This window comes from Ascidia mentula, chromosome 5 (assembly GCF_947561715.1).
Source record: "Ascidia mentula chromosome 5, kaAscMent1.1, whole genome shotgun sequence".
Lineage (NCBI taxonomy): Eukaryota > Metazoa > Chordata > Ascidiacea > Phlebobranchia > Ascidiidae > Ascidia > Ascidia mentula.
This window is the reverse complement of record NC_138570.1, coordinates 12,539,415-12,559,854: the sequence shown is the minus strand read 5'-3', so window position 1 is coordinate 12,559,854 and position 20,440 is coordinate 12,539,415. Positions and strand designations below refer to the sequence as shown.

The 20,440-nt window shown below is 42.3% G+C and overlaps 2 protein-coding genes and 1 pseudogene across 2 annotated transcripts; 2 read left to right on the top strand and 1 right to left on the bottom strand.

Moving 5' to 3' along the window:
* Window positions 1-11,810: 11,810 nt before the first annotated feature.
* LOC145902928 (uncharacterized) lies at window positions 11,811-13,445 on the top strand. The gene has a single exon (XM_082991017.1). It carries the CDS (start codon window positions 11,811-11,813, stop codon window positions 13,443-13,445), a length of 1,635 nt encoding a protein of 544 aa, XP_082847143.1.
* Window positions 13,446-13,477: 32 nt separating this feature from the next.
* LOC145902927 (uncharacterized) lies at window positions 13,478-14,050 on the top strand. Its single transcript, XM_082991016.1, has one exon. It carries the CDS (start codon window positions 13,478-13,480, stop codon window positions 14,048-14,050), a length of 573 nt encoding a protein of 190 aa, XP_082847142.1.
* Window positions 14,051-17,749: 3,699 nt separating this feature from the next.
* Window positions 17,750-19,780, bottom strand: LOC145902926 (52 kDa repressor of the inhibitor of the protein kinase-like; annotated as a pseudogene).
* Between the last annotated feature and the right edge of the window lie 660 nt (window positions 19,781-20,440).

Genomic DNA, 20,440 nt, shown 5'->3' with positions numbered 1-20,440 from the left:
TCCTGAGGGAACCGCCGACCATCTTAACTCCAACGCTCCTCACCACCTGGTGTTTATCATGGAATAGTTCGGTAACTCTTCCGAGAGGCCATCGACATCGTGGAGCAGAATCATCGACGAGTAGCACAACATCACCTTTGGAAAAATTACTTCTCCGGGTGTGCCATTTTTGTCTGGAGATCATTTTCCGGGGATACTCCCTCAGCCATCTTTGCCAAAACTTATCGGCAACATGCTGAACCAGCAGGCGGTATCGGCGTCTGGCGCAGCAATCGCTCGGGTAGGCCATCGTCGGCGGCAATCCCACCGAATAGGTGGTTTGGCGTCAAGGGCATGTCTTCACCAACTTCCAGGGAGACTTCAGTTAGGGGTCGTGAATTTATGATGTTCTCCACTTCCAACAGCAACGTATGTAGGGCGTCATCGTCTAGTTTTGCCTCAGGATAAATCGCCATCATAATTCTTCGGATGGTTTTAATCATCCGTTCCCACACTCCACCCATGTGGCTTGCTCCTGGTGGGTTGAACGACCACTTCACCTTCCGCTGGCGCAAGTAGTCGCATATCTGATTTTGTTTCCATTTTTTCACGTCCTCCTTCATAACGCGGTTAGCACCGACGAAATTGGTTCCGTTATCCGAGTAAATGTGTGATATTGGACCACGTCGTGCAAGAAATCGCTTTAAGACGTTCAAAAAGGCGTCTGTAGTTAGATCGGCAGCAACTTCTAGATGAAGAGCACGTGTCGCCATACACTTAAACAGACATCCGTAACTTTTAATTTCGCATCTGCGTTGTCTGATCAGCAAAGGTCCGAAATAGTGACCTGGCTTGGCATTTCTTCGTCGGCAAAACAAGCAATGGCACATAACCTGACGAACAGTCGCTCGGGCGTTCACTATCCAGTAATGCTGGCACAACAAACTCAATGTGTAGTTGATATCAGCATGTCCCGCACTTTGGGCGTGAACTTCTTGTGCAATTAATTCCGTTAGTCGACAATCATTGGGCAGAATACCCGGATGCCTTGTTTCGTAGCCCAACCTCACGTTGTCAAGGCAGAATGTGGCCACCACAGGAATCTGAAGGCGTCACGACCCTGCTGCGTGACGCGTACTTGATGGAACATGGCTTCTATGTCCGCAACCAAAGCCACGGCTTCCTTGCGTAATCTCAGAAGCACTCCAACCAATGAGTTCATTAAGTCTGGTCCTTTCATTAGGTGATCGTTAATAGAGTTACCGTCGCACTTTGCGGCACAGTCAAAAACGATTCGAAGCTTATCCGGCTTCTTTGGGTTGACCACAGGGTGGTGAGGAAGGTACCACTTCCGACCGTCAGTACTATAATTTCTTCTTCTGGTACCCGTTTGGCATAACCCTTTTCCAAAAGGATTTGCATCTGCTGAACATACTTTTGACTTAAACTTGCATCACGTGACAAACGCTTCTTAAGACCAGACAGTCGTTTCTGTGCTAATTTCAAAGTGTTGGAAAGAACATCTGCCGAAATTCGCCACAACAGTGGTAACTGGTAATGTCCATCTTTGTGTTCCACTTCCTTGGCCATGATGTCATATGCAAAGACGTCCTCTGCTGAAAACGTCAATCTCAACTCCATTGCTTCTCTCTTGCTTCTGAGCCATTGGAGGAAGGATTCAGCATCCCCCAAATCACCACTTCGCATGGGGTAAGTTTCACCATCATCGGTCACGATGACGTCATCGATGTTATTAAAGGGATTAAAACGTACTATTCCTTGTAACAGAAAACTACAGCCCCTGGAGCTTTTTGCTCGCGCCCCCCTAACACTATTTCTCAAATCCTGCGACCCCCTTACAACTCGAAATATACACAATTCAAAATAAACTTTGAGCTATTTATTTTTATTATCACTCGTCAATGGGAGGGATGGGGTTGCTTTTTTGAAACCAGGTAATTAATGCTTGGCTTTGCGAAAGACAATGCACATCGTAAATCAGCTGCACAGTCGAGTTTGTTGCGTGCTTTTGTCTTCACACTTACAAGTGCAGAAAAGCCACTTTCACACAAATGAGTTGTAGAAAATGGAAGGAGAGTGCGCAATGCCACGCTGCCAACATTATTGTACAACCGCACGTATTTTACCCAGAAATCGGTGAGAGGCATGGCTTCGAAGTCGTCTTTTGCGGTCGAGTTAAACTTCAATTCCAAGAATTCTTCCTGCAAATCATCCGAAAGAAGGTCTTCATTGAGACGAAAAGGATTTCTAGTCACCTTTCAATCAGGCAATTCAATGCTGGCGAGTTCTGGGAAATACCGTTCAAATTCAACAATCAACAGTTGAAGATGCGCTTCCATTTCGTTCTTATATCAAGTGAACGGAAATTTAATGCTCTACAATATGCAATTAACAAATTTGAAATTAAGATGGCGGATGACGTCCAAATTGCCAATTGCATGTGACCCGCTTTTCGCGAATCAGCGTATAATGGCGTAATGTCGGCATGCAGAAAAACTTCCCTAATTCAAAAAATTCTGCTCAGCATTGTGGTAATAGGTGCCAATATTGACCAATATCAAGAGAACGGAAATTTAATGCTGTACAACATGCAATTGACAAATTTGAAATTAAGATGGCGGATGACGTCCAAATCGCCGATTGCATGTGACCCGCTTTTCTCGAATCAGCAAATAATGGCGTAATGTTGGCATGCAGAAAAACTTCCCTAATTCAAACACTTCTGCTCAGCGTTGTGGTAATAGGTGCCAGTATTGACTAATATCAAGTGACCGGAAATTTAATGCTCTACAACATGCTATTAACAAATTTGAAATTAAGATGGCGGTTGACGTCCATATCGCCCATTGAATGTGACCCGCTTTTTGTGAATCAGCACATAATGGCGTAATGTCTCAGCAGAAAAACTTCCCTAATTCAAACAATTCTGCTCAGCATTGTGGTAATAGGTGCCAATATTGACTAATATCAAGAGAACGGAAATTTAATGCTCTACAACAGTGGTTCCCAAAGTGGGCGCCAGCGCCCCCCTGGGGGCGTTTGCAATCTTGTGGGGGGCGCTGAAGACCAAATGGGCGATTGGGGGGCGCTAGGAAATAAATGACCGATTGGTGGGCGCTTGATGACAAATTTTCTCTTTGCGTAGGTCAGTGTTTTCCAACCGTTGGTACGTTTTACCACTAGTTGTACGCGACCGCATTTCAGGAGCACCTCTCCGTAGTTTGCGGGTATAGTTCGAATTTAAAAAATCGTAACTAATTTCCAAATTTTCGATAATTCAGACTCAATGCTACTTTGCAACACTTAGCTAGGTGATACACGACGAAATTGTTTTACCACCAAGTGGTACGCAACCACAAAAAGGTTGGAAATCACTGGGCCAAATGATTTAGTCCAATCTTTGTATAATTTATGCTACTTCAAAAAAGCCTTTTCTCGCATGCTGAACTAAAAGATATTGATTCTGACGTCACAACGAATTTTATGTATGTCACAATGTGTCACCAATCAACGCTAAATAACCAATATTCGAAAATGATGATTTTCGGTGGTATGGTTTACTTGTTTTTAACTACAGTTGGGTATTGAAATATTAGAAATCAGACGAAATTGGTGTCATTGCACCAACCCCACCCAACGCATTAATTGACAAGTAACAAATAAATTCGTTGTGTTTTTTGTCTGTTCTGTTGGGCGTTGTTAAATGACTAAGCTGTTTGGGGGGCGGTACTGAAAAAAAGTTTGGGAAGCACTGCTTTACAACATGACATTAACAAATTTGAAATTAAGATGGCGGATGACGTCCAAATCGCCGATTGCATGTGACCCGCTTTTTGCGAATCAGCAAATAATGGCGTAATGTTGGCATGAACCTTTTGTAAAAACAATGGTATCGTCTGCAAATAGGGATGATTTTTATTCATGCAGACCACGAACAAAGTTAAGGAGAGTGGGTCACCTTGTCTAACGCCACGTTCTATGTCAAATGATTCTAAGAAATATGATATCGAAAATTTACATATATGAGGAAACATGGTAATGGCCCCTACGTCAATCATGTCGAACAGCGTATATTTGACCCTATATATCGGTGCGGTTGGAAGCCGTGTCGCTCCTTCGATACAACACCACGCATTCTTGCGATCATCAGGTTTTCGGGCTTGGCAGTCCAGGCAATGCAGCCTAGCTGGATCAGCCACATTTTCCTGACAAGTCGGAGCTAGATCGGTGAGGTTTGAACTCACGACCCTTGGCTAACCAGGCCCAACGCTCTACCAACTGAGCTACAGGAGCTCAGTGGTTTCACGTGGTATATTGTGGCCAAGGTACACTGGTGCGCAAGCGCACAACTTGCCAGGCAACCTTCACATATACGTAGGGGATCTCTACCACCGTATCCGATAACGCAGTAATATTAGATGCGCCTGATTGGCAGGATCGCCCCACTGCACAGGTCCTTGCTTGGCGATCACAGCTAACGTATCGCGATCATAAGGTTTTCGGGCTTGGCAGCCCAGGCAATGCAGATTTTTAAATCTAGCTCCGACTTGTCAGGAAAAAGTGGCTGATCCAGCTGGGTCAATCCCGTTCTGGTGATATTGGTTCAAATTTGTTAATTGCATGTTGTAGAGCATTAAATTTCCGTTCTCTTGATATTAGTCAATATTGGCACCTATTACCACAACGCTGAGCAGAAGTGTTTGAATTAGGGAAGTTTTTCTGCATGTGACATTACGCCATAAAATGCTGATTCGCAAAAAGAGGGTCACATTCAATGGACGATTTGGACGTCATCCGTCATCTTAATTTCAAATTTGTTAATTGCATGTTGTAGAGCATTTAAGTTCAGTTCTCTTGATATTAGTCAATATTGGCACCTATTACCACAAAGCTGAGCAGAAGTGGTTGAATTAGGAAAGTTTTTCTGCATGCGACATTACGCCATTATATGCTGATTCGCAAAAAGCGGGTCACATTCAATAGAAGATTTGGACGTCATCCGCCATCTTAATTTCAAATTTGTTAATTGCATGTTGTAGCGCATTAAATTTTCGTTCTCTTGATTTCGGTCAATATTGGCACCTATTACCACAACACTGAGCAGCATTGTTTGAACTAAAAAAGTTTTCATGCCGCCAATATGCTAATCGCAAAAAGGCGATTTTTTTTAATTTGTGATTTTGTCTATTGGTATAGCTGCGAAATGTTTTTTTTAATATGCATTGAAGTTTGAACTGCATGCTGAGCTTTGTAATTTAGTTTTATTCCAAAAAAGCCAAGAATTGCCAACTTCAATTTAACGTAAAGTTTGTGACTTGAATTTCACGTCGTTTAGACGTTAAATTCCCACTTTCAATTCTACGTCAAGTATTTGATTTGAATTTCACGTCATTTAGGCTTTGAATTCCCACCTACTATTCTACGTCAATTTTTTTGAATTGAACGTCACCCATTTTTTTTAAATTTCTGATTAAACTAAAAGGCTGCATTTTCCTGGAATGCGTTCACAACAACACCACAGTAAGAGTATTCAAGCGAAAATTTCATGTTTAGTTGTATTAATTATCTCTGTCCTTCTTCACAGGATCCTTTTCAGAAGCTGTCTAATCCCGTAATTCCATGTACAATTGAGTGTCAGAAAAGGCTGAATGGAATGTTTCATAGCAGCCCAATGTTGATTAATTTGAAACAAATATACAGAAGATGTGATAGTTACATAACATAAACTTGTGTCACTGAAAAGGTTTACATAAGCCTGCTTTTGTATTTTATGGTTGATTGTTGTTCACATAATCCTTTTTTAAATAACATGCAGTAAAAATGAATGAACAACCAGTTTTCATTGACTTGTTCTATTACAGCACATCTAGCAGCAAATGAAAACAGTTAACACACAAGTATATGGCTGTGCCAAGCCAAATAATAGTTTCAGTTGCTAAAAATTGTTTTTTTTTGTGATGGAAAGTGTACATGTCACATCAATTGGGACATGAGTCTCATATTTACGGATACATCATTCTTCTTTCAAGCAAATGCAAAACCTCCTGACACAAGAGTTTCTTTAAACTCGATTACTGACTGATTCCAGCGAAATGTTTTGAACAAGCGATGTGCAAATATATAGGGAGATATCAAAGTCGAGGCAGAAACAAGGAGATTACGCGACAAAGGAGACTTAGAAGTAGTAGAGCAAGTTGACAGACGCAACGCAAGCGAGATAACTAGCGATGGCTTCAGAAAGACTGGGTGTTGCAGCGTACAAATTGAATTCCCGGTCGTAAAATGTAATAGAGTAGAAAGCGGTTTCAAAAGATCAAGTTTAAACAAAATATTGAGAATGACAAACCGAATTCCCTACATATAGCTTTCCCATCGGACAAGTGTTTTCCAAAAACCGATTCATGTGCGCGCAGTTATCCAAGTCCTCCACATATAAAGTTGTCCGACGTGGCATGCTCTCTGCATCTCTTGAAGTGCGTCCTAGGTATAGATAACTTCATCGTAATGACGCATTTCTTCACGAAGGCCGTGAAGTAGGAATTGACGAGCATTGCCACGGACTTCACCTTTGTTGCTTGGACGTGTGATGCGTCGATCTTGCGCCGCGGTTTCAGGGAAACTTGTATGGAGTAGGCGTAGTCAATCGCCGTAAAAATGCTTTAAAACGGGTGAAGTCTAACTGGAGAAGGCAAAATGGTACGAAAGAGTAAGCCGTCTATTAAAATTACAAAAAAGAAAAGGTGGTAATTTTAGGCTAGGTTAGCTATACGCATGTCGGTAAACAAACTTGCCAAATCATTAAAAACCATACATGGAATATATTAACAGCACAACTTTTGCCGTCTACAGCCCGTTGACCTTGGTTGTGCCAACTGGTCAATCTCTAACTAAAAATGGAGCAAGGACTTTGAACCCTATGAGGAAAAAAATGTAAAAAAGCAGACTTGCGCCAGAAAAATTGCTACAGAACCTCACATGTAAAAAGGCCCATTAATAAAGCAAAGGTGTGAGTTTTGTAGGCCTAGCCCACTATTAGTGTTACTGTATGGTAGGCTATGTTCTTATTTCTTACAGAAGCTTGTCTAGTTAGGCTATAGCATACAGGTAGTTCTCAGCAGAAGCTTTCATCTTTCTTTATTATTCTTGGAATTTAGACAACCATAAAGCAAAATAAGCTATAAATTATAATGCCGAAGAGGAAAACTCTGTTTACTGATGAGCTACGCCAGAAGTATCCTTGTTTCAGAAAAAGACGTAGTAATTTCGAAGCTGAATGCATTACTTGTGGATATGAAACGTTTATTTCTGTGGCAAACAAAGGTAGTGTTAGCCTCGTTTGGTCATATCTCATTGTGGGTCGCATAATAAAACTTGCATTAAAAGTGGGTCGCGAACTGAAAAAGGTTGGGAAGCACTGGTGCAGACTACCATCAACGTTGTTAAAACGTTATTTATTACGTAATTTCCAAATGTTTTGCAAACGTTTTGTTTTAACGTAACATTGAAACGTTAGCACAACCACGCATTCATTCGTCGTCTCCACGTGTTTACATAACGTAAACAAAACGCTATTGTCACCATTCTCATGACGTTATTACAACGTACAAACTCAACACAAGGCCGTATGTTAAATCCTTCATTTGTTTTGTTTGCATTAATCGGAATCGGATGATAGTAAAGGAACCGTATCGAATGAGCTGTTGCTGCTGCTAGTGGTACTCTTCTTCTACAAATAAAAAAACAATTTCAGCAAAGCGGGAAGTATAGCCTACATGCCTTTATGTACAGTCACACATCGTTCATTTGGACGACTTACCTAAAAAAAAATGCAGGGGCAATTCTTTACACATGGTGGCCTTTTGGGTTACGACATGGGCAAGCATAGGCTGCCTAAGTGATAACCAAAAGGCCAAGTAACTTCTGCGGAACCCCTAGGGTTACATAAATAAATATGAAGGATTCCATGCGGGGTTCCTTTTCAAATTATTATCAAAGTGACTGTACCAAGACAGGATTGCCTTAATATAATACAAAAGGTGCATGCATGGTATTTTGATCCCCCAACCTTGTAGTGTTTCAAAAACTCTTGTACTTCCAGCTCAATGTTTCGAATTGTTGTTTGTGGTTTGTGAGCTAGACAGCTTTCTTAAGTACAATGTAGTTTACATTAGTTTAAATAAACATGCTACTTATCAAATAACTGATGATTTTAATTTTTTTTTTTTAAATTTAATTACAAATTGCTTATGACTGGTACTTACCTCTATAGGCGTTTTTAACGTTTTGTAAAATATTAAGGGTGACATTTCCAGGTCTCAGAAACACGCAAAAAACATTTCGTCGGTCGTATCGCCCTAAACGCAGGCAAACGACGCAAATTCCGTTTCGTGTCATTTGTTTTTTACACTGAATCATAAGTTTTAAACACTTTAATTATTGTAGATTCCCAAACCCAATTTCGTTAATTCTTTCACGTTATGTTTTCTATGTTTGGCACAACTCTCGTTATTATGTGACAAAGGCTGCGCAGTAGACGTGCGCGCGCAGACCGCATGGTTATGTTTTTCATTGCTAGTTGTGTTGCCAGGTATTGTGGTACATATAATAATAATGATTCTATTTGAATAAGGTTTTAGTTGCAAAACGCGAAATAGTTTGTTGACTGCTTTGCAACAATTGAAAAGTTTACTGGATTACTAATGCAACTGAAAGATGTGTTGTCACTACTGATAATTTACGGAATAAGATCGGTCGCAAAACAGTTCGGTAAGTGCGATTGAATTTGCCATAGTGTGAATTTGTCTATATATTGAATGTACAATTGTGTTTCTTTAACTAGAAACCGTTCCATTTCTGGCGCGTTGTTGTGCCGGTCCTTCCTGTATCGAATACAAGTGTCTGTTGTGTTTCGCGGGCTCGGCTACCTAGAAGATTGGATGGGACGCGTTTGGGCTAAAGGCCAAAAAACTGATGTGTAGCGTGTAGCGCCGCCGATCCGCAGAAAAAGCACGTTACATACAAGTTTCGAACTGTCATTGTTACAACCGTTTGTGACGTCACAACATGCCTGTCCTGACAAAGAAGAAGAGAAAACGGCTTGGCTGTGCATTAAAACAGTTACAAGATGATTACCTCGATGCTGAGTGGGTGATGCTCAACCGCGAAAAGGAAAAACTTCAAGAAGCGTTGCTTGCCGTAGAAGCAAGCTACACCGAGGTTATGAACCTGTGTGAAGATATGTCTGATGAGGCCACGATGCCGGGAAGTGTGTCTCGAAAAAGGGATTGTGTTCGAGGCAAGAACGAGTTCGACATTCGCGTCAGGCAGTGGCTGCGAGACATTGTAACGCCTTTGCCTGTCTCGGAAGCTGGAAGTCGTTCACTGCCCGCAAGTAGAACGTCGAAACGATGTAAATCCACTATTCACACTGGGAGCGTAAGATCTTCTTGGAGCTCGACATACAGTATTAAGTTAAAGGAAAGTCGTGTGAAGCTAAACCTTGCTCGATTAGCACGCAAGCAAGATGAAAAAAGAAAATTGGAAGCTAAACGAGAACTAGAAGAAAGAAAATTGGAAGCTGAACGAGAACTAGCTAAACGAAAATTGGAAGCTGAAATCGCTGATCGCGAATCTCAACGGAAGTTAGAATTAGCAGAAGCCGAACTGATCGCATGGGACGAAGTTGGGAGTGTTTGTTCGTTAAAATACGAACCCCGAAAAGACACAGTGTGTCCCAAGAATCCTGAAGAATTATTGATCGAAGATCCTAAACCAAATGAAATAAAGCTCAAGGAATTCGAACGTCCTAGTCGCCAAAAGGTACCACGTGATAACATTTACTCGCCACATGACGGACATACCTCTACGACACAGTTTAGACCTCATTATACGGAGGTTGGTGAACGTTTTCTGCCAAAACCACAAATAACAAAGTTTGATGGCGACCCTATGGACTATTGGTCATTTGCAAATCGATACAAAATTCATATTGTTAGCAGATTGGACTGTTAAGACTTACATACTTGCTGCAACATTGCACGCCGAGTGTCAATGAAAAGCTGAGACACCCTACGTCATCCTCAAACCCTGCAGTCAGCTACGAACTTGCTTGGAAAGAATTGTACGAACGCTATGGTCAACCACATATCATCGCTCGTTGCTGCGAAAGGAAGTTGCAAGAAAGTCCAAAGATTGGACGAAACGACCCTGACGGTTTGGAAAAGTTGGCCGTCCTCCTTAAGAGATGCTGCGTATCATTGGAGGAAATCACTGGTATGTCTACTGTTGATTCCGTCGGTTTTATTGTTGCTATTGCCAGCAAGCTACCTGTGGAGATGCAATATAAATGGGTTTCTGCATCTGTTGCATTGCAAAGGGAAACGGGTAGAGTCGCGCGTTTCGTGGATTTTGCGAATTTCGTTGTAAAGCAGAGTGAGAAAGCCAACTCTATATATGGGAAAGGTCTCTTTCCTTCAGGCCCCGAAAAGAATCAAGGTATCAAACGACAAAAGGCGACGTCATACAACGCCATTTCTTCTACTGGTGCACAGAAATCGGTGCAGAACGAACAACAGTCTACACAACGAAAGAAACCGTGTCCTTGTTGTGCAAAGCCGCATGACCTCGTCGTCTGCTATGCGTTTAAACGAAAATCGCATCGTGAGCGACGACAATTTGTGCGAGCGAAAGGTTTGTGTTTCCGGTGTCTTGAAGTGGGACACATGGTTGTCGATTGTAGCAGTAAGACGGTTTGCCACGAGGAAGGTTGTGGAAGTGCATACCATCATGCGCCACTGCACAATCCGGCGAGACCCCGACCGACGGACGCATCTTCGGAGGACAAAAATGGAAATGACTCGGCTTCTTTGACGCAGGGTAGTTGCTTGAATACCGTGGGCTGTCATGGTAGCAACTCATTGTCCGCTTGGTTAGACATTGTTCCTGTTCGAGTCCGCGTTGGGGACAAGGAAATTGCAACATATGCTCTGCTGGACACTGGTTCGGACAAAACCTTCTGTGAGAAACGGCTGATCGACATGTTGGATGTTGAGGTAGAAGGCGAACCAGTTCGTATGCAGCTCGGGTCGATAAATGGTGCAAAGGAGCTGAACAACATGAAAATCTCCATGTCAGTACTGCCCTTGATGGGAGGAGAGGAGTTCAATTTACCGGAAGTGACGTTACTTGACGAAATCCCTGTTCCGCCTGAGCATGTCCCAAAGTTTGGAACACCTGTTCGTCCCAAGCATCTGAAGGGAGTACATTTACCGCAAATCAAAGGTGGGTCTGTCACATTACTTATTGGTACAGACAACTAATTAGTTCATCGATGTTTGGAGAGTCGGTTCTCTCCTGATCCGGAGTACCCGGACGCTGTCAAAACGCCTCTAGGTTGGTTGCTAAGAGGTTATGCTCCACAGAAAACCTCCTGGGGCTGTAGTTTTCTGTTGCAAGGAATTGAACGTTTTAATTCCTTTAATAACATCGATGACGTCATCGTGACCGATGATGGTGAAACTTACCCCATGCGAAGTGGTGATTTGGGGGATGCCGAATCCTTCCTCCAGTGGCTCCGGAGCAACAGGGAAGCAATGGAGTTTGGATTGAAGTTTTCGGCAGAAGACGTCATTGCATATGACATCATGGCCAAGCAAGTGGAACACAAAGATGGACATTACCAGTTACCGCTGTTGTGGCGAAATTCGGCAGATGTTCTTCCCAATACTTTGAAATTGGCACAGAAACGACTGTCTGGTCTTAGGAAGCGTTTGTCACGTGATGCAAGTTTAAGTCAAAAGTATGTTTAGCAGATGCAAATCCTTTTGGAAAAGGGTTATGCCGAACGGGTACCAGAAGAAGAAATTAGTACTGATGGTCGGAAGTGGTACCTTACTCAACACCCCGTGGTAAACCCAAAGAAGCCGGATAAGCTTCGAATCGTTTTTGACTGTGCCGCAAAGTGCGACGGTAACTCTATCAACGATCACTTGATGAAAGGACCAGACTTAATGAACTCGCTAGTTGGAGTGCTTCTGAGATTCCGCAAAGAAGCGGTGGCTTTGGTTGCGGACATAGAAGCCATGTTCCATCAAGTACGCGTCACGCAGCAGGATCGTGACGCCCTCAGATTCTTGTGGTGGCCAGGAGGCGACACACTGAAGGATCCTGTGCCTCACCGAATGACTGTTCATTTATTTGGCGCGAAGTCGTCCCCAAGCTGCGCCACATTCTGCCTACGTGAAACCGCACGTGAATTTGGGAAGTTTTTTGATCCTCGTGTTGCCGAGGTGGTGAGAAAAAACTTTTATGTGGACGATTGTTTATTATCAATCCCCACAGAAACAATGGGCATTAAAATGGTGGAAAATTTGAGAAGTCTACTGTCCATGGGAGGTTTCAGGCTGGCAAAATGGTTGTCATCGAGTGATGCTGTGATGACCTCTGTTCCTAACGGAGAAAGGTCCAAATTAATCCAGAACATTCCGCTTGGCGGAGAGGTACAGGAACGTGTTCTGGGAATCAGCTGGCGTCTGCCGGAGGACGAGTTTGGATTTAATATCGTCCTGCCGGACAAACCGATTACGCTACGTGGAATGCTCTCCGTGACAAACTCCCTGTTTGACCCCCTTGGACTCGTTGCACCCGTGGTCATAGAAGCCAGATTGATCTACAGGGACGATGTCGTGCCGACCACGGATCAAGCCAGGTGGCGAAAATGGCGAGAAAGCCTCTGTGACCTTTGTGAGGTAAGAATACCTCGTTTTTATCGAATGACCACCAATGCGTCCAAAGTACAGTTACATGTTTTTGCTGACGCTTCGTCAGAAGCACGAGGTTGTGCTTGTTACCTGAGGTCAGTGGATGGCCGCTCGAACGTTACGTGCTCTCTGGTGATGGGCAAATCACTGCTTTCCGGTTCAGGAAGGCAAACCATACCACGACTGGAACTGGTCGCTGCTTTGGATGCAGTAAAAATGTCACGAACAGTGAAGGAGGAACTTGATTACTGGATAGTGAACGCCCGAGCGAATGTTCGTCGGGTTATACGCCATTGCTTCTTTTGCCGACGAAGAAATGCCAAGCCAGGCCAGCAGGTGATGGCTGACCTGCCTCCGTCCAGATTGCAGGTTGTCGAACCACCATTTTCACACGTCGGTGTGGACTATTTTGGACCTTTGCTGTTCAGACAACGCAGATGCGAAATAAAAAGGTACGGATGTCTGTTTACGTGTATGACGACACGTGCTGTTCATTTAGAAGTTGCTGCCGACCTAACTACAGACGCTTTTTTGAATGTCTTGAGGCGATTTCTTGCACGACGTGGTCCAATATCACACATTTACTCGGATAACGGAACCAATTTCGTCGGTGCTAACCGCGTTATGAAGGAAGACGTGGAAAAATGGAACCAAAATTTTGCGACTACTTGCGCCAGCGGAAGGTGAAGTGGTCCTTCAACCCACCAGGAGCAAGCCACATGGGTGGAGTGTGGGAACGGATGATCAGAACCGTCCGAAGAATTATGATGGCGATTTATCCTGAGGGAAAACTAGACGATGACGCCCTACACACGTTGCTGTTGGAGGTGGAGAACATCATAAATTCACGACCTCTAACTGAAGTTTCCCTGGAAGTTGGTGAAGACATGCCCTTGACGCCAAACCACCTATTAAGAATTAACCCATCGGTGGGATTGCCGCCGACGATGACCTACCCGAGCGATTGCTACGCCAGACGCCGATACCGCCTGGTTCAGCATGTTGCTGATGAGTTTTGGCAACAATGGCTGATGGAGTACCCCCGGACAATCATCTCCAGACAAAAATGGCACACCAGGAGAAGTAATTTTTCCAAAGGTGATGTTGTGCTACTCGTCGATGATTCTGCTCCACGATGTCGATGGCCTCTTGGAAAAGTCACCGAACTATTCCATGATAAACACCAGGTGGTGAGGAGCGTTGCAGTGAAGACGGCCGGCGGTTTCCTCAGGAGACCCATCACTAAGCTCTGCGTGGTGATCCCCGTGCAGGAGAATGAGACTGAGTTGTGAATCTTTGTGTCGATGTAAAATTGGTACAATGCCCAATTTTCGGGGGGAGGATGTAGATTCCCAAACCCAATTTCGTTAATTCTTTCACGTTATGTTTGGCACAACTCTCGTTATTTTGTGACAAAGGCTGCGCAGTAGACGTGCGCGTGCAGACCGCATGATTATGTTTTTCATTGCTAGTTGTGTTGCCAGTTATTGTGGTACATATAATAATACTGATTCTATTTGAATAAGGTTTTAGTTGCAAAACGCGAAATAGTTTGTTGACTGCTTTGCAACAATTGAAAAGTTTACTGGATTACTAATGCAACTGAAAGATGTGTTGTCACTACTGATAATTTACGGAATAAGATCGGTCACAAAACAGTTCGGTAAGTGCGATTGAATTTGCCATAGTGTGAATTTGTCTATATATTGAATGTACAATTGTGTTTCTTTAACTAGAAACCGTTCCATTTCTGGCGCGTTGTTGTGCCGGTCGTTCCTGTATCGAATACAAGTGTCTGTTGTGTTTCGCGGGCTCGGCTACCTAGAAGATTGGATGGGACGCGTTTGGGCTAAAGGCCAAAAAACTGATGTGTAGCGTGTAGCGCCGCCGATCCTCAGAAAAAGCACGTTACAATTACGAACCACCTTTCGAAAAGCGGCACATTTGTTTCACTCAGTCTATTAAAGATTTAGTAATTATGAAATAACAAACAAATCTTTGGAAATGAAAGCCAAAGCTAAAATGCTGTTATACATTAGTAAACGTTTCGAACACTAACTGCGTTCATCATCAGTACTACAATGAGTGCATGCAAGAAAAGCGTCGGAGTAAGCGGGAAAAGCAGGATATTACAGTGGCCCGTAAGGGAAACGCACGAAAAAGTTTAAAACACAAACAAAGAAACATTTCACGTCTTTCTGTATTTCGACAAAAACGATGAAAAGCGCAATAAAGGTCGCCTCAGCATGATTTGTACAAGTCAAAATGGCATAATACACAAACATAGAAACATTTACCGTCTTTCCTGTTTTCGACAAAAACGATGAAAAGTGCAATAAAGGTCGCCTTGGCATGATTTGTACAAGTAATAACGACACAATACACAGACAAAGAAACATTTCCCGTCTTTCCTGTTTTCGGTAATTCGACAAAAACGATGAAAAGTGCAATAAAGGTCGCCTTGGCATGATTTGTACAAGTAATAACGACAAAATACACAAACAAAGAAACATTTCCCGTCTTTCCTGTTTTCGACAAAATCGATGAAAAGTGAATAAACATCGCCTTGGCATGATTTGTACAAGTTAAAATGGCATAATACACAAACATAGAAACATTTACCGTCTTTCCTGTTTTCGACAAAAACGATGAAAAGTGCAATAAAGGTCGCCTTGGCATGATTTGTACAAGTAATAACGACACAATACACAGACAAAGAAACATTTCCCGTCTTTCCTGTTTTCGGTAATTCGACAAAAACGATGAAAAGCGCAATAAAGGTCGCCTTGGCATGATTTGTACAAGTAATAACGACACAATACACAAACAAAGAAACATTTCCCGTCTTTCCTGTTTTCGACAAAATCGATGAAAAGTGCAATAAACATCGCCTTGGCATGATTTGTACAAGTTAAAATGGCATAATACACAAACATAGAAACATTTCCCGTCTTTCCTGTTTTTCTGTATTTTGACAAAAACGATGAAAAGCGCAATAAAGGTCGCCTTGGCATGATTTGTACAAGTAATAACGACACAATACACAAACAAAGAAACATTTCCCGTCTTTCCTGTTTTCGACAAAAACGATGAAAAGTGCAATAAAGGTCGCCTTGGCATGATTTGTACAAGTAATAACGACACAATTCACAAACAAAGAAACATTTCCCGTCTTTCCTGTTTTCGACAAAATCGATGAAAAGTGCAATAAACATCGCCTTGGCATGATTTGTACAAGTTATAACGACACAATACACAAACAAAGAAACATTTCCCGTCTTTCCTGTTTTCGACAAAATCGATGAAAAGTGCAATAAACATCGCCTTGGCATGATTTGTACAAGTTAAAATGGCATAATACACAAACAAAGAAACATTTCCCGTCTTTCCTGTTTTTCTGTATTTTGACAAAAACGATGAAAAGTGCAATAAAGATCGCCTTGGCATGATTTGGACAAGTTATAACGGCATAAAACACGACATCTCAATATTTAGACAGGTTGGAAAATTTCACGCTTTTCCCGTTTTTTTTTTAATTCTGCATTTCCCTTTTTTAGAAATGCACAAAATTTCCCTTTTCCCGCTATTCCTGTTTTTCCTGCTTTTAGTGTTGATTTCCTGCTTTTCCCGCTTTTCCGTTTTCTGCTTTTAGTGTAATCCTTTGTGTACCACTTCTACACATTCCTCATAAAGAAAATTTGCAAAAGACTTTCATGTTTCAACTAAAAAGCAGCTCTGCGACAAATAGTTCACAATCAAGTCAGAGTTTAAAGCATTACTGCTATGATATTACAATTCAGAAACGTTAATTAATAACTGAAACAAACATACTACACACACAAAAATTATTAAACTTGTGTTTCATTATTCATTTAATGTAGCCTATACTACATTTAAAATGAGCAAACAAAAGATACAAATGTAGAAATGAGTGTTGTTTGATGTTTGAATTGCGTGTTCAACTGCGATATGCGTTTCCCTGACTCCTAACTCCTCTTCGTAACTAACCAAACTTGTGTTAGTTTGTTTTATTCACCAAAGACGAAAGATATATGTGTAGAATACAACTGAGCCCCATAGTAGAATATACAGACAGCGATTCTACGCTAAAGGCGAACCAAAATGTAGAACAGAATGGTGAAACTACACTAGGCCAAAGCCCAGCGCAGAGTAGGCGATTCCACGATGTGGAATGAATTCGGGCCACAGAAACCAGAGATTTATAGACAATTCATATTAACCAGTTATGCGGCTTGCGTGAGAACCGCGATACATAATTACATGTTACGAGCGATCTCCTGTGTCGTTCCAGAACTGTGGTATTTATCTGGGCGGTACAAAACTGCAAGTCACTCTCATTACGTCACGGCCTAAACATTACACAAACAAGAAAATTGATAGCACAAAAAACACTCTTGATATATCTAAACAGTTACTTTAAGTGAGCCTTACTTATAATCAAATAAATTAATCAATGGCAAAATGAACCAATTTGTTGTAGAAGAGCCATAAATCAAGGGCGTATCCTTTTGTCAAATACCTTTATTAATTTAGGTATCTAATTAAAGGTTCTCTACGATATCAAAACATTTTTTCTTGCGAAAACAAACGAAATCTTTTACGTAGCACGACAGGTGCTTTGACGCACAAGCGTCATTGTTTTGAAACACATTGCATTGTTTGGTAATTAGGGCACATAACTTTTTTGATTTTCCACTGGCCACGTTTTGGTTATGAAACCAGTTTTGTTGCAATAAAAATGTAACAGGTACAATGAGGGACAGCGGTCAACTTCGACAGAAACAGTCAGGGCGTATAAATAACAGGTAAGATGAGGGTCAGCGGTCAACCTCGACAGAAACAGTCAAGGCGTGTAAATAACAGGTACAATGAGGGACAGCGGTCAACCTCGGCAGAAACAGACAATGGCACAATGTTTAACCGCCGAGGTTTTGCCTCAGCAAAAGCCTCAATGACACTTTCGGTTTCCACTAGAATGTCTCTGTGTAGCCTACGGCAAGTAATGCCAGCCCGTTCAGGCGATCCTCAGCCATTGTGTTGCGCAAATAGGTTTTGATGCGCCGTAAGGTGGAAAATGACCTCTCTGCTGTTGCTGTAGTGACAGGAAGAGTTGATATCATCTGTAAATCATTTTATTTATATGTGTGTTGGTGTTTTATTTGTTAATTGTCTTTGTTTTTGTACCTTAAGAGCTGTCTTTAAATTTGGAAAAATATCACCGTCTGCACTCAGATAAGCACCAAGTGCTGTATCAGGCCTTTCAGTTTTTTGTACCCCCTCCCATTTTCTGTGCCAAAGTTGGACTTCGGCGTGAACAATGGCTGGGCTTCCAAGGTCTTGACCATACATTGCCATGAATTCGGTGATGTTCACCTCATTAAGATTTTCTGAAAAATGGTGAATGTTGATAGTTTCTCGCTTGCTTTTGCAACGAAATTCAGATTTGAGTAACTTACCTATAGAAAATACGGAATAAGTCCATGAAATGTTACGACGGTATTAACTGAAGAGGTAAACCTTGCGCAAAGTTCATCATGCATGGATTTGATGAATGGAACTTAGACTTTCTCAATAAAGTATGTTTCTGGTGCCGCGTGGTCCGAATTTCGTTTGCGGCAGGTGGTACAGACAGATTAATACCGTGCTCATTTCCAATCTTTGTCAGTTCAACAAATATTTTGTTGAATTGAACACTTGCGTTTTGGAGCATATCTTGCATTGTATCTTTTACAATACCGACCAGCTTTATGCATTTCACCAAGTCACACGACTTTGCTTGAAGGGCTTGTGAAAGACCGTGAGTAACAGCCAGGCCAACTTCCGCTACCTTAATGGAAACAAATACTGAAGGGCAGCGTAAGTTTGCCTTCAACTCGGCGGCTTTGTCCTTCACAGACGACGGAAAGGTTTCCTCAATGGTGGACAAAGCGTGAAAAATGACTAGGAGAAATTAGTTTACAGAAGACCAGCACAGCGTCGTGTCGTTCGACCCACCGGGTTTCACACAAGATTTTCAGTCTTCTGTGCGAGGATTGAGGCAAAATAGCCTCTATTGCATTTGAAAAAGCAGCTTGCCGTTTGGGCCTTCCTTTAAAAAACACAATGACATTGGACAGGTGTTTCATTACCCGACGCACAAAGTCCACTTTGCTTGAATGAGACAAAACTAGATTCAGCCGATGCGGGGAACAATGGGTGTAAGTGGCCATAGGGTACTGCTGGCGTATGAACGCCTGAGCACCATTCATAGCACCAGACATGGATGCCGCGCCATCATACCCTTGACCTATCAATCCGCATAAATTAATGCGCCAGGAAGCCAGTTGCTGTAGAATGGTGTTGCCAAGACCTCGGCCGGTCAAATCTGTTATGTTAACAAAACCTAAAAAGTCCTCTCTTAGAATTGGAACATCAGCAACATCGTCGACATATCGTGCACTAATTGACATTTGCTCGTTGTCAGAAATATCTGTGGTTTCATCTGGCAATACCGAGAAAAACCCTGCATTATTGACCCTACTAACTATTGCTGAGTTAACATTTTCCCCTATAATGTTTACCAATTCATTTTGTATCAAACTGCTGGTGTACATGGCATTGTGAGCTCCCGTTTCCAAGTGCTGTTTGAGGTCATCATCACCAGAGGCCGCACGAAATCTAAGCAATGTTCGAAAATTTCCCTCATTGCGAGAGGTTTCGAATTGCTGCACATTTTCGAAAGAATCATAGTCTACGGAACCCCGTAAAGATATGTTTTGACGCCCACAAACTTTTATCGCGTCAATGATGGAGGCCAGAACTTTCCGATTTTGGGTTGCCTGGGTCTTTCGACCGACTATCATCAAGTCGTTTACAGATGTGCCAGCCATTTCCAGAAAGGAAGCGGCCTTCGCTGCCGAAAAACCGTGGTAGGATGTCAGGGCATGATTTTTGAAACTGTCTAATGCCTTCTTCTAATTTTGATAAGGGGTATCCACAAAGGAGCCCAAGTGTGTTCCACCAGCTTGATGAGGGGCAAAACAGCAACAAAACTTGCAAAAAGCACCGTCATGAAGATTGCTGTAGGCCAGCCACGGAAATTTTTCCAGCCAAGATGCCTGGAAACTTAATTTTCCCGCTGACTAATTTGGTGCTTTTGGGAAAATTAAACCCCGTTGGCGGCACCCACACGTAACGCAATATAGAAAGCATGGTGCTGTCCACCAACGGCTTTTCAACAATCAGGACACCAACATCAAATGGGTCAGGGCCTGAGTTGCCTGAGTTGTTTGGACGATCGTTTGAACGGTAAGGCTTGGCTTCGCCAACAAAAAATGTATTCAGTCGAGACTGTTTGGTGGGCGGTTCAGAGTTGCTCATGTTATTTGTCGTTTGCAAATCTACCTTGTAGATACACTGATGTCACTGATACAGTTCTGTGCAGTACTGTGTTGTGTTGCCGCCAAAAATACTACAATCACTTGTCTATTGTTTGCAAACAAACGGCATAGTTGCCGCCTGTTTCTCCATATTTTGTTTTGTTTGTTATTTCTTTTGATATGTTGGTTTCGTTTGTTATTTCTTTTGTGTTTTTACTTGTCGCAGAATATAAAGCCGCGTTACAATATTTTTGGACTCTTTATATTGTATAAGTAAATTCTTTCTGCGACCTCGGCAAAATC

Excerpts from the sequence above, each read along its gene's own strand:
- LOC145902928 (XM_082991017.1), top strand. The coding sequence starts at position 11,811 with ATGCAAATCCTTTTGGAAAAGGGTTATGCCGAACGGGTACCAGAAGAA.
- LOC145902927 (XM_082991016.1), top strand. The coding sequence starts at position 13,478 with ATGGGTGGAGTGTGGGAACGGATGATCAGAACCGTCCGAAGAATTATG.